This window comes from Coregonus clupeaformis, unplaced genomic scaffold (assembly GCF_020615455.1).
Source record: "Coregonus clupeaformis isolate EN_2021a unplaced genomic scaffold, ASM2061545v1 scaf0014, whole genome shotgun sequence".
In the NCBI taxonomy this organism is placed as follows: Eukaryota; Metazoa; Chordata; class Actinopteri; order Salmoniformes; family Salmonidae; genus Coregonus; species Coregonus clupeaformis.
Window position 1 is genome coordinate 830309 of NW_025533469.1, and position 13787 is coordinate 844095.

The window sequence follows — 13787 nt, forward strand, 5'->3', positions numbered from 1 at the left end:
GTCCCCAGTGTGTGTGTGTGTGTGTGTGTCCAGTGTGTATGTGTGTGTGTCGTGTGTGTGTGTCGTATGTGTGTTTGTCCACTGTGTATGTGTGTGGGTCCAGTGTGAGTGTGTGTGTGTGTGTGTGTGTCCAGTGTGTGTGTGTCCAGCATATGTGTGTGTCCAGTGTGTGTGTCCAGTGTGTGTGTGTGTTTGTGTGTGTCCAGAGTGTGTGTGTGTGTGTCCAGTGTGTGTGTGTGTGTGTGTGTCCTGTGTGTGTGTCCTGTGTGTGTGTGTGTGTCAGGTGTGTGTGTGTGTCCAGTGTGTGTGTGTGTCCTGTGTGTGTGTGTCCTGTGTTTGTGTGTGTGTGTCAGGTGTGTGTGTGTGTGTCCAGTGTGTGTGAGTGTGTGTGTCCAGTGTGTGTGTGTGTCCTGTGTGTGTGTCCTGTGTGTGTGTGTGCGTGTCTAGTGTTTGTGTGTGTGTGTCCAGTGTGTGTGTCCTGTGTGTGTGTGTGTGTCCAGTGTGTGTGTGTGTCCTGTGTGTGTGTGTGTGTCAGGTGTGTGTGTGTCCAGTGTGTGTGTGTGTGTGTGTGTCCAGTGTGTATGTGTGTGTGTCGTGTGTGTGTGTGTGTCGTATGTGTGTGTCCAGTGTGTATGTGTGTGGGTCCAGTGTGAGTGTGTGTGTGTGTGTGTGTGTGTGTGTGTGTGTGTGTGTCCAGTGTGTGTGTGTCCAGCGTATGTGTGTGTCCAGTGTGTGTGTGTGTTTTTGTGTGTCCAGAGTGTGTGTGTGTGTGTGTCCAGTGTGTGTGTGTGTGTGTGTCCTGTGTGTGTGTCCTGTGTGTGTGTCCTGTGTGTGTGTGTGCGTGTCTAGTGTGTGTGTGTGTATGTCCAGTGTGTGTGTCCTGTGTGTGTGTGTGTGTGTGTGTCCAGTGTGTATGTGTGTGTCCTGTGTGTGTGTTTCCAGTGTGTATGTGTGTGTGTGTCCAGTGTGTATGAGTGTGTGTCCAGTGTGTGTGTGTGTGTTTGTCCAGTGTGTGTGTGTGTGTGTGTGTGTGTGTGTGTGTGTGTGTGTGTGTGTGTCCAGTGTGTGTGTCCAGTGTGTGTGTGTCCTCTGTGTGTGTGTGTGTGTCCAGTGTGTGTGTGTCCAGTGTGTGTGTGTGTGTGTGTCCAGTGTGTGTGTGTGTGTTTGTCCAGTGTGTGTCCAGTGTGTGTGTGTGTGTGTGTGTGATTAGTGTGTGTGTGTCCTGTGTGTGTGTGTGTGTGTGTGTGTGTGTCCAGTGTGTATTTGTCCGGTGTGTGTGTGTTCAGTGTGTTTGTTCAGTGTGTGTGTGTGTGTGTGTGTGTGTGTGTGTGTACAGTGTGTGTGTGTGTCAAGAGTGTTTGTGTGTCCAGTGTGTGTCAGTGTGTGTGTCCAGTGTGTGTGTGTGTGTTCAGTATGTGTATGTGTGTGTCCAGTGTTTGTGTGTGTCCAGTGTGTGTGTGTGTCCAGTGTGTGTGTGTGTCTAGTTTGTGTGTGTGTGTCCAGTTTGTGTGTGTCCAGTGTGTGTGTCCAGTGTGTCAATGTGTGTGTGTGTGTCCAGTGTGTGTGTGTGTGAATCTAGTGTGTGTTTGTCCAGTGTGTTTGTGTGTGTGTCCAGTGTGTGTGTGTGTGTGTCCAGTGTGTGTGTGTGTGTGTGTGTCCAGTGTGTGTGTGTGTGTGTGTGTGTCCAGTGTGTGTGTGTGTGTGTGTGTGTGTGTCCAGTGTGTGTGTGTGTGTGTGTGTCCAGTGTGTTATGTTTAACACAGGGACACTGAGGACCCTAAACCCAAAGTTCACCAAAGGAGTCAACATGATGAACCCTAAACCCTGGATAGAGGGGCTCAGTGAATGAGGAGTGGAATGTGTTCAGGTGGGTCAGTGTGTCAGAGGAGACTCTGTAGAAGGACAGAGTGCCGGCTGGCCAGTCCAGATACACTCCTACTCTGTGGGGGCTGGAGGAGGGGACGTCTATGGGAGTGGACTTATCATTGTGCCAGGCAGAGTATCTGTTGTCAGAGCAGAACAGACTCCAGGACTTGTCATTGTCTCCAAGACAACAGTCAATAGCCCCTCCTCTCCTTCTGATTCCTTTATATGCCACTCCTACAACTGCCCCACTCCCACTCCACTCTACCTCCCAGTAACAGCGCCCAGTCAGACCCTCTCTACACAGAACCTGTCTACAGCCCTCAAATCTCTCTGGGTGATCAGGATACGGCTGCTTCTCTCTCCTCCATGTCACCTTTCTGTTCTCCTCAGACAGAGAGAGGAGTCTGTTTACTGTGTTTAGGTCCAGTGTGAGATCACACACATCTGATGGATGAAACCAGACACAATATTAGAAATCATCATCATTATTCACATTAGAATGTTAACTCACTTTTCTCTAATTCATTTAATGTAGATGTTTCTAGGTATCAAAAGGAGAAGTTAAGGTAACTTGAGACTTGTTGAATGATCATATGTTATACTGTATGGTAATATAAAACACACTTATTCCCATTAATTACACACACACACACACACACACACACACGGGACACACACACACACACATCCTGAACACACACACACACACATCCTGAACACACACATACACACACACTGGATACACACACACACATTTCTAACGTAACACGAACACGCCACACACACACACACACACAGACACACACAATGTCAAAGCAACTCTTTGTAAACTTTGGTGTCCCTGATTTGTGCTTCTGTAGAACTACAGCTGATATTTAATATGACCAAGTAAGTAATGATGGTGGTCTTTGACTTTGACTTCACTTGAATTAAGACTTATTCTTAGTCATATTCTTCACAGCAGTCAACACTCACATTTTCTAAGTCCAGGTTTCATTGTGTTCTCTCCACCATGTTCCACACTGTAGCGGTAAGCAGAAGAACAGACAGTCATTGAGGGATACACCTGAACTCTCACACACACACACACACACTCACAAACACACACACACACACACACACACAAACAGTAAGTATATACATTTGTCCAAGTGTGTGTGTGTGTGTGTCCAGTGTGTGTGTGTGTGTGTGTGTGTCCAGTGTGTGTGTGTTTGTCCAGTGTGTTTTTGTGTTTGTGTGTCCAGTGTGTGTGTGTGTGCGTGTGTGTCCAGTGTGTGTGTGTGTGTGCGTGTGTGTCCAGTGTGTGTGTGTGCGTGTGTGTCCAGTGTGTGTGTGTGTGTGTGTGTGTCCAGTGTGTGTGTGTCCATTGTGTGTGTGTGTCCAATTTGTTTGTGTGTATGTCTAGTGTGTGTGTGTGTGTGTGTGTCTAGTGTGTGTGTGTGTCCAGTGTGAGTGTGTGTGTGTCCAGTGTGTGTGTTTGTCCAGTGTGTGTGTGTGTGTGTGCGCGTCCTTTGTGTGTGTGTGTGTGTCCTTTGTGTGTATGTGTCCAGTGTGTGTGTTTACAGTGTGTGTGTGTATGTGTGTGTCCAGTGTGTGTGTGTGTCCAGTGTGTATGTGTGTCCAGTGTGTGTGTGTCCAGTGTGTGTACTGATACACGTGCACACACACACACACACTGGACACTCACAGACACACACACACACACACACACACACACACACACACACACACACACACACACACACACACACACACACACACACACACACACACACACAGTCTTTATATAACTTAGTCCAAGTGGTGGTCAGAATGTTTGTCTTAACTAGCCTGATAACTCCAACATGTCTGATATGAACATTGACATAAACCCTCTACATACTTGAGTTTCTCCAGTCTGCAGTGTGGATCCTCCAGTCCAGCAGAGAGCAGTCTGACTCCTGAGTCTCCTGGGTGATTGTAGCTCAGGTCCAGCTCTCTCAGGTGTGAGGGGTTTGACCTCAGAGCTGAGACCAGAGAAGCACAGCCTTCCTCTGTGACTAGACAGCCTGACAGCCTGCAAAGAGTCAAATCATATTAAAACCACACTGCTATTCTTTGGTGGTGAAAATAGTGGCAGTATATTTCTTTCAACATATTCAGATATATCAGTGTCCTGAAACCTGCCATATCTATTCATAAATTAATGAATGTTTCATTATTAGAAATGATCACAATATTGCTTGTAGATAGAAACATGTATATTACAAATATTTGAGTAGACTGACCAGAGCAGTTTAAAAAGCAGTATCAGTCAAAAGACAGACAGTGAGGTATCAGATTTAGATTGTATTGAGTATACAGTCCACACCATATCTATTTTGACAGTGAAACTGACATTTTAAATGTTGATCTGTACTCCAGCATTTTGGATTTGAGATCAAATAATTCATATGAGGTAACAGTATATAATGTCACCTTTTATTTGAGGGTATTTTAATACATATCCGTTTCACCGTTTAGAAATGAAAGCACTTTATGTATCTAGTCCCCCTATTTGAAGAAGTCAAACGTATTCTGACCAATTCAATTATAATGCATTAAAGTAGTCAAAAGTTGAGTATTTGGTCCCAAACTCGTTGGTTGCATTTGCAGGTTGTTTTGGTTGTGTTTTGGGTTATGTTTTGTCCAATAGTACCTGAATGGTGTTTGATAACTGGAGTAATTTTCTGTCTATGTGAGTAGATAACATGTTTCTAAACACTATTAAATTAATCCTGATGATGCCATGATTAAGAAAAATCATGAATGAATCATGAATAATAATGAATGAGAAGGTTATAGAGGCTACAACAAAACATGCTAACCTCTCACCATTACCAATAACAGAGGGGGTATGATCCTTGTTCCTCTGTAACTTTCTCATTCATCATCATTCACGATTCATTCATGATTATTCATAATCATGGTAGCATCCACATGAATGTAGAAGTGTTCAGAAACATCTTCTATTCTTACTGACAATACAAGTGAAGTGACTCCAAAATGACAGGACATTATTCACCATTCAGTTTCTATTGGGAAAAACATCATCCAAAACACAACCAAGACAAACTGCAAATGCATTAAACAAGTTTGTAGAATCACAAGCTTGATGTAATCACTGTGGGTAAGGAATATGGGACCAAATACTACACTTTTGACTAAATGAATTTGCCCAAATAATTACGACTTTTTCATCATTTGAGAATTACATACATAAAGTGCTTTAATTTCTAAACGTTGAAACAGATATGTATGAAATCCCTCAAATAAAAGGTGACATTACATACTGTTGCCTAATATTAAACATTCTATCTCAAATCCAAAATGCTGGAGCATAGCACCAAATTTAAAACTGTAAGCTTCACTGTCCAAACAGATATGGTGTGGACTATGTGTGCCTGGTAAACACATGTGGATCTGGTGAACAGTTCTCACTTGTTGACCAACTACAGGAATACTGACCTCAGAGTCTCCAGTTTACAGGGGGGATTCCCCAGTCCAGCAGAGAGCAGCTTCACTCCTGAATCCTTCAGGTCATTGTTACTCAGATCCAGCTCTCTCAGGTGTGAGGGGTTTGACTTCAGAGCTGAGACCAGAGAAGCACAGCCTTCCTCTGTGACTAGACAGCCTGACAGCCTGCAAAGAGTCAAATCATATTAAAACCACACTGCTATTCTTTGGTGGTGAAAATAGTGGCAGTATATTTTTTCAACATATTCAGATATATCAGTGTCCTGAAACCTGCCATATCCATTCATAAATGAATGTTTCATTATTAGAAATGACAAATTATCAAAGTATTGCTTGTAGAGAGAAACATGTATAGTTCAAATATTTGAGTAGACTGACCAGAGCAGTTTAAAAAGCAGTATCAGTCAAAAGACAGACAGTGAGGTATCAGATTTACCGTAGATTGTATTGAGTATACAGTCCACACCATATATATTTTGACAGTGAAGCTAACATTTTAAATGTGGCTCTATACTCCAGCATTTTGGATTTGAGATCAAATGTTTCATATGAGGTGACAGTATATAATGTCACCTTTTATTTGAGGGTATTTTCATACATATCTGTTTCACCATTTAGAAATGAAAGCACTTTATGTATCTAGTCCCCCACTTTTGAAGAAGTCATACGTTTTTTGATAAATTCACTCATAGTGTATTAAAGTAGTCAAAAGTTTAGTATTTGGTCCCAAACTCGTTGGTTGCATTTGTAGTTTGTTTTGGTTGTGTTTTGGGTTATGTTTTGCCCGATAGTAACTGAATGGTGGATGATGACTGGAGTAATTTTCTGTCTAAGTGAGTGGATAACATGTTTCTAAACATTACTAAATTAATCCTGATGATGACATGATTAAGAAAAATCATGAATGAATCATGAATAATAATGAGTGAGAAAGTTACAGAGGCTACAACAAAACATGCTAACCTCTCACCATTACCAACAGAGGGGGTATGATCCTTGTTCCTCTGTAACTTTCTCATTCATCATCATTCACGATTCATTCATGATTATTCATAATCATGGTAGCATCCACATGAATGTAGAAGTGTTCAGAAACATCTTCCATTCTTACTGACAATACAAGTTAAATAACTCCAAAATGACAGGACATTATTCACCATTCAGTTTCTATTGGGAAAAACATCATCCAAAACACAACCAAGACAAACTGCAAATGCATTAAACAAGTTTGTAGAATCACAAGCTTGATGTAATCACTGTGGGTAAGGAATATGGGACCAAATACTACACTTTTGACTAAATGAATTTGCCCAAATAATTACGACTTTTTCATCATTTGAGAATTACATACATAAAGTGCTTTAATTTCTAAACGTTGAAACAGATATGTATGAAATCCCTCAAATAAAAGGTGACATTACATACTGTTGCCTAATATTAAACATTCTATCTCAAATCCAAAATGCTGGAGCATAGCACCAAATTTAAAACTGTAAGCTTCACTGTCCAAACAGATATGGTGTGGACTATGTGTGCCTGGTAAACACATGTGGATCTGGTGAACAGTTCTCACTTGTTGACCAACTACAGGAATACTGACCTCAGAGTCTCCAGTTTACAGTGGGGATTCCCCAGTCCAGCAGAGAGCAGCTTCACTCCTGAATCCTTCAGATCATTGTTACTCAGGTCCAGCTCTCTCAGGTGTGAGGGGTTTGACTTCAGAGCTGAGACCAGAGAAGCACAGCCTTCCTCTGTGACTAGACAGCCTGACAGCCTGCAAAGAGTCAAATCATATTAAAACCACACTGCTATTCTTTGGTGTGAAAATATATTCTTTCAGTGTCCTGAAACCTGCCATATCTATTCATAAATGTATATATACACTATCACTATTTTTACTATGTTCTACATTGTAGAATAATAGTGAAGACATCAAAACTATGAAATAACACATATGGAATCATGTAGTAACCAAAAAAGTGTTAAATGAATCAAAATATATTTTATATTTGAGATTCTTCAAATAGCCACCCTTTGCCTTGATGACAGCTTTGCACACTCTTGCCATTCTCTCAACCAGCTTCATGAGGTAGTCACCTGGAATGCATTTCAATTAACAGGTGTGCCTTCTTAAAAGGTAATTTGTGGAATTTCGTTCCTTCTTAATGTGTTTGAGCCAATCAGTTGTGTTGTGACAAGATAGGGGGTATACAGAAGATAGCCCTATTTGGTAAAAGACCAAGTCAATATTATGGCAAGAACAGCTCAAATAAGCAAAAGAGAAATGACAGTCCATCATTACTTTAAGACATGACGGCCAGTCAATACGGAACATTTCAACAACTTTGAAAGATTCTTCAAGTGCAGTCGTAAAAAACATCAAGCGCTATGATGAAACTGGCTCTCATGAGGACCGCCACAGGAATGGAAGACCCAGAGTTACCTCTGCTGCAGAGGATAAGTTCATTAGAGTTACCAGCCTCAGAAATTGCAGCCCAAATAAATGCATCACAGAGTTCAAGTCACAGACACATCTCAACATCAACTGTCCAGAGGGGACTGTGTGAATCAGGCCTTCATGGTCGAATTGCCTCAAATAAATAACTACTAAAGGACACCAATAAGAAGAAGAGACTTGCTTGGGCCAACAAACACGGGCAATGGACATTAGACCTGTGGACATTTGTCCTTTGGTCTGGAGTCCAAATTGGAGATTTTTGGTTCCAACCGCTGTGTCTTTGTGAGAAGCGGTGTAGGTGAACGGATGATCTCTGCATGTGTATTTCCCACCGTAAAGCATGGAGGAGGAGGTGTGATGGTGTGGGGGATCTTTGCTGGTGACACTGTCTGTGATTTATTTAGAATTTAACCACACTTAACCAGCATGGCTACCACAGCATTCTGCAGCGATACGCCATCCCATCTGGTTTGCGCTTAGTGGGACTATCATTTGTTTTTCAACAGGACAATGACCCAACACACCTCCAGGCTGTGTAAGGGCTATTTTACCAAGAAGGAGAGTGATGGAGTGCTGCGTCAGATGACCTGGCCTCCACAATCCCCCGACCTCAACCCAATTGAGATGGTTTGGGATGAGTCGGACCGCAGAGTGAAGGAAAAGCAGCCAACAAGTGCTTTTTTGGTTACTACATGATTTCACATGTGTTATTTCATAGTTTTAATGTCTTCACTATTATTTTACAATGTAAAAATTGTAAAAATAAAGAAAAATCCTTGAATGAGTAGGTGTGTCCAAACTTTTGACTGGTACTGTATATAAATTAATTAATGTATCATTATTAACAGTAGATAACATGTTTCTAAACACTACTAAATTAATATGTGTGTGAGTGTGTGTGTGTCCAGTGTGTGTGTGTTCAGTGTGTGTGTGTCTGTCCAGAGTGTGTGTGTATGTGTGTGTGTGTGTCCAGTGTGTGTGTGTGTGTGTGTGTGTGTGTGTGTCCAGTGTGTGTGTGTGTGTGTGTCCTGTGTGTTTGTGTCCTGTGTGTGTGTGTCCAGTGTGTGTGTGTTCATTGAGTGATACAGGAATACTGACCTCAGAGTCTCCAGTTTACAGTGGGGATTCCCCAGTCCAGCAGAGAGCAGCTTCACTCCTGAATCCTTCAGGTCATTGTTACTCAGATCCAGCTCTCTCAGGTGTGAGGGTTTTGACTTCAGAGCTGAGACCAGAGAAGCACAGCCTTCCTCTGTGACTAGACAGCCTGACAGCCTGCAAAGAGTCAAATCATATTAAAACCACACTGCTATTCGTTGGTGTTGAGTCATTTTCTTTCTAAGTGAGTAGATAACATGTTTCTAAACACTACTAAAGTAATCCTGATGATGCCATGATTGAGAAGGATCATGAATGAATCATGAATAATAATGGGTGAGAAAGTTACAGAGGCTACAACAAAACATGCTAACCTCTCACCATTACCTTCAAATAAAAGGTGACATTCTGTACTGTTGCCTAATATGAAACATTATATCTCAAATCCAAAATGCTGGAGCATAGCACCAAATGTAAAACTGTAAGCTTCACTGTCCAAACACATATGGTGTGGACTATGTGTGCCTGGTAAACACATGTGGATCTGGTGAACAGTTATCACTTGTTGACCAACTACAGGAATACTGACCTCAGAGTCTCCAGTTTACAGTGGGGATTCCCCAGTCCAGCAGAGAGCAGCTTCACTCCTGAATCCTTCAGGTCATTGTTACTCAGATCCAGCTCTCTCAGGTGTGAGGGGTTTGACTTCAGAGCTGAGACCAGAGAAGCACAGCCTTCCTCTGTGACTAGACAGCCTGACAGCCTGCAAAGAGTCAAATCATATTAAAACCACACTGCTATTCGTTGGTGTTGAGTCATTTTCTTTCTAAGTGAGTAGATAACATGTTTCTAAACACTACTAAAGTAATCCTGATGATGCCATGATTGAGAATAATCATATGAATGACAAAGTTACAGAGGCTACAACAAAACATGCTAACCTCTCACCATTACCTTCAAATAACAGGCAACATTCTGTACTGTCACCTAATATGAAATATTTTATCTGAAATCCAAAATGCTGGAGCATAGCACCAAATGTAAAACTGTAAGCTTCACTGTCCAAACACATATGGTGTGGACTATGTGTGCCTGGTAAACACATGTGGATCTGGTGAACAGTTATCACTTGTTGACCAACTACAGGAATACTGACCTCAGAGTCTCCAGTTTACAGTGGGGATTCCCCAGTCCAGCAGAGAGCAGCTTCACTCCTGAATCCTTCAGGTGACTGTAGCTCAGATCCAGTTCTCTCAGGTGTGAGGGGTTTGACTTCAGAGCTGAGACCAGAGAAGCACAGCCTTTCTCTGTGACTCCACAGCCTGACAGCCTGACAAAGAGATCATCATGATTTCACAAACACATTGTTAATTTAACACCAGTAGTGTAGAAGGACAATGGCAAATGCATTTGGTTTATTCTCTTAAACAACATATAGATTAATCTTCCGTCTCCTAGAATTGTATGGTCATATTGTTATACTAATGTGAACATCAATGCATTGATTCAGTAAGTTTTTCAATGTAATATTATATATTATATATATATTATAATATATATATTTCTCTAAACTTAATATTTCTTCCTGATGATTTTATGTACTCACAGAGCAGCTCTGGAGGCTTTGACCACTGGCAGCAGCCTCAGAAGACCTTCCTCTGATCTGGAGTATTTCTTCAGGTCAAACACATCCAGCTCCTTTTCTGAAGTCAGCAACACAAAGACCAGAGCTGACCACTGTGCAGGTGACAGTTTGGCTTCTGAGAGACTTCCTGAGCTCAGGTAGCTTTGGATCTCCTCCACTAGAGAATGGTCATTCAGTTCATTCAGACAGTGGAACAGATTGATGCACCTCTCTGGAGAGGGATTCTTCCTGATCTTCTCCTTGATGTACTTGACTGTTTCTTCATGGCTCTGTGAGCTGCTTCTTGTCTTTGTCAGTAGACCTCGTAAGTGCTTCTGATTGGACTCCAGTGAGAGGCCCAGAAGGAAGCGGAGGAAAAGGTCCAGGTTTCCCGTCTCACTTTGTAAGGCTTTATCCACTGCACTCTTGTAGACAGTAACTTCAGTAACTTGCGGTTCGGCCATAAGATTCTCATTGTTGTTGATGAATGAGAGGAACACATATACAGCAGCCAGAAACTCCTGAATGCTCAGATGCACGAAGCAGTACACCTTGTCCTGGTACAGCCCACATTCCTCTTTAAAGATCTGTGTGCACAATCCTGAGTACACTGAGGCTTCATTGACATCAATGCCAGCCTCTTTCAGGTCTTCTTCATAGAAAATCAGATTGCCCTTCACAAGCTGTTGAAAAGCCAGTTTTCCCAGTGACAGAATGCTCTCTTTATTCCAGTGTGGACCTGTCTCTTCTTTCCCAAGATACTTTTCATTCTTCTGTTTGGTATGAAACTCCACAAGGTGTGAGTACATCTCAGTCAGAGTCTTGGGCATCTCTTCTCTCTTATGTTTCAGCATGTGTTCAAGGACGATTGCAGAAATCCAACAGAAGACTGGAATGTGGCACATGATGTGGAGGCTCCTTGATGTCTTTATGTGTGAGATGATTCTGCTGGCCAGGTCCTCATCACTGAATCTCTTCCTGAAGTACTCCTCCTTCTGTGGGTCATTGAACCCTCGTACCTCTGCCACATGGTCAACACACACTGAAGGGATCTTATTGGCTGCTGCAGGTCGGGTAGTTATCCAGAGGAGAGCAGAGGGAAGCAGATTTCCCTTGATGAGATTTGTCAGCAGAACATCCACTGAGGTTGACTCTGTGACGTCAAAACAAATCTTGTTCTTCTGGAAGTCTAAGGGCAGTCGGCACTCATCCAGACCATCAAAGATGAACAGAACTTTGTACTTGTCGTAGTTGGAGATTCTTGATTGTTTGGTTTCCTTTGAAAAGTGATTGAGAAGTTCAATGAAAGTGTGTTTTTCAGCTTTCATCAAATTCAGCTCCCGAAAAGGGAATGAAAATACAAATTGGACATCCTGATTTGCTTTTCCTTCAGCCCAGTCCAGAATGAACTTCTGCACAGAGACTGTTTTTCCAATGCCAGCGACTCCCTTTGTCAGCACAGTTCTGATAAGTTTGTCTTGTCCAGTTAAGGGTTTGAAGATGTCGTTACATTTGATTGCAGACTCTGGTCTTGCTTGTTTCCTGGTTGTTGTCTCAATCTGTCTCAGCTCATGTTCATTATTGACCTCTCCTGTTCCACCCTCTGTGATGTAGAGCTCTGTGTAGATCTTATTGAGAAGTGTTGGGTTTCCTTGTTTAGCGATCCCTTCAAATACACATTGAAACTTCTTCTTTAGATTAGATTTGAGTTCACGTTGGTAAATCACAGCAAGCTCATCTGAATGAAGAAATAACACAGAGGATATTAATATTACGTCTGTTTTAATGCCTACAGTATTGCTGGACTGTGTTATAAAGTTGTACATTATAATAATGTATTCCCTTAACTGAGTGTATAAATCTGTAAATGTTTTCATAATGCATTACAAACTGGTGTGACTGATTATATCATTATTGGTATTATTGATGGTATTATTAATGTTGTCTCTCTCTCTCTCTCTCTCTCTCAACACAACACAACACAATACAACACAACACATGCCTGCTGCTACTTGATGAGTTCACTAGGTGTTGTGTTAAGGCTGCTACAATATCATTGAGTTACACAGCTACTTTAGCTGTACTTTAGCTACAGCTTTTAAATGTTTGTTCTAAAACAGCATTCAACATGAGGCAGACAGCTCTTACTTTTCTCCAGTGTGTCAGCAAGCTCTTTCTGGTTCATTTTCCTCAGGACGTGCAGTGTGATCTTCAGAGCCCCCTCTCTGGCACTGCTCTCCTGCTTCTCATCTTCAGCATCCACCACTTCCTTATCCTGCTTCTGACTCTCAAAGCCTTCTGGGAGTTCTGGACTAAGAATCCTCTTGAACATCTTCAGCTCGTTCTTCACAAATGTCATAATATTCTCTTCAAGCAACTGAAATATATCAAGTAAATAAGTTAAGCAAGAGACTAAATGCTTTCTCATTAACACATGAATGAATGATTGACAGATCAACTTTACTTGAGGTAAACAAAAACAAATGTAAATAACAGGACCACATACACTGAATATGGAGGCCAGGTCTGTTTGATGACTCTGGGAAAACTGACCACTGAGAATCTCTGACTCTGATCTCTCCTGTTGGTTTCTGGGGACAAAACATGAGATTACATCTCCTCATCCAGGGAGTGCACACACACACACACACACACACACACACACACACACACACACACACACACACACACACACACACACACACACACACACACACACACACACACACACACACACACACACACACACACACACACACACAGGGAATGTTGTGTTAGTTTAATATTGTTTTAGGACTATGAAAATGGAAAAAAGGTTTAGCCTATGGAATATGAAAACAACAAAAAGAAATGGGAAAATGGGAGAGGAGAAATGACTAGAGACAGTGTTGTTTAACTCACTGACCATGACCCATGAGTTCTTCTTACATTTGTTCAGCAGAAAAGTCTCCCTCTCTAAAGTATATAGGATGACCCATAGACTTGTCACTCTTCATGGACACACAGCTGGGTACAGGGGAGGCTGGTCTCTCCTGCTTGATTGGACTTCAACACAACAGAGACAAACATTACGTCTCTCATCTACTCTGAGCTCAGATGGGTAAACAAGAGTTTCATTCCAAAACGCTATACAATGGGGGGAAAAAGTATTTAGTCAGCCACCTATTGTGCAAGTTCTCCCACTTAAAAAGATGAGAGAGGCCTGTAATTTTCATCATAGGTATACGTCAACTATGACAGACAAATTGA

General features: G+C 42.0%; 1 protein-coding gene across 1 annotated transcript; it reads right to left on the reverse strand.

The window, feature by feature from the left end:
- Nucleotides 1-1777: 1777 nt before the first annotated feature.
- Nucleotides 1778-12906, reverse strand: LOC123483035 (NLR family CARD domain-containing protein 3-like; the record flags this gene model as incomplete). Its single annotated transcript, XM_045212446.1, has 5 exons — nt 1778-2299; nt 8968-9091; nt 9504-9677; nt 10521-12276; nt 12687-12906. Coding segments are annotated over 5 exons (2796 nt in total), but the record flags the coding sequence as incomplete, so codon positions are not given.
- Nucleotides 12907-13787: the final 881 nt, after the last annotated feature.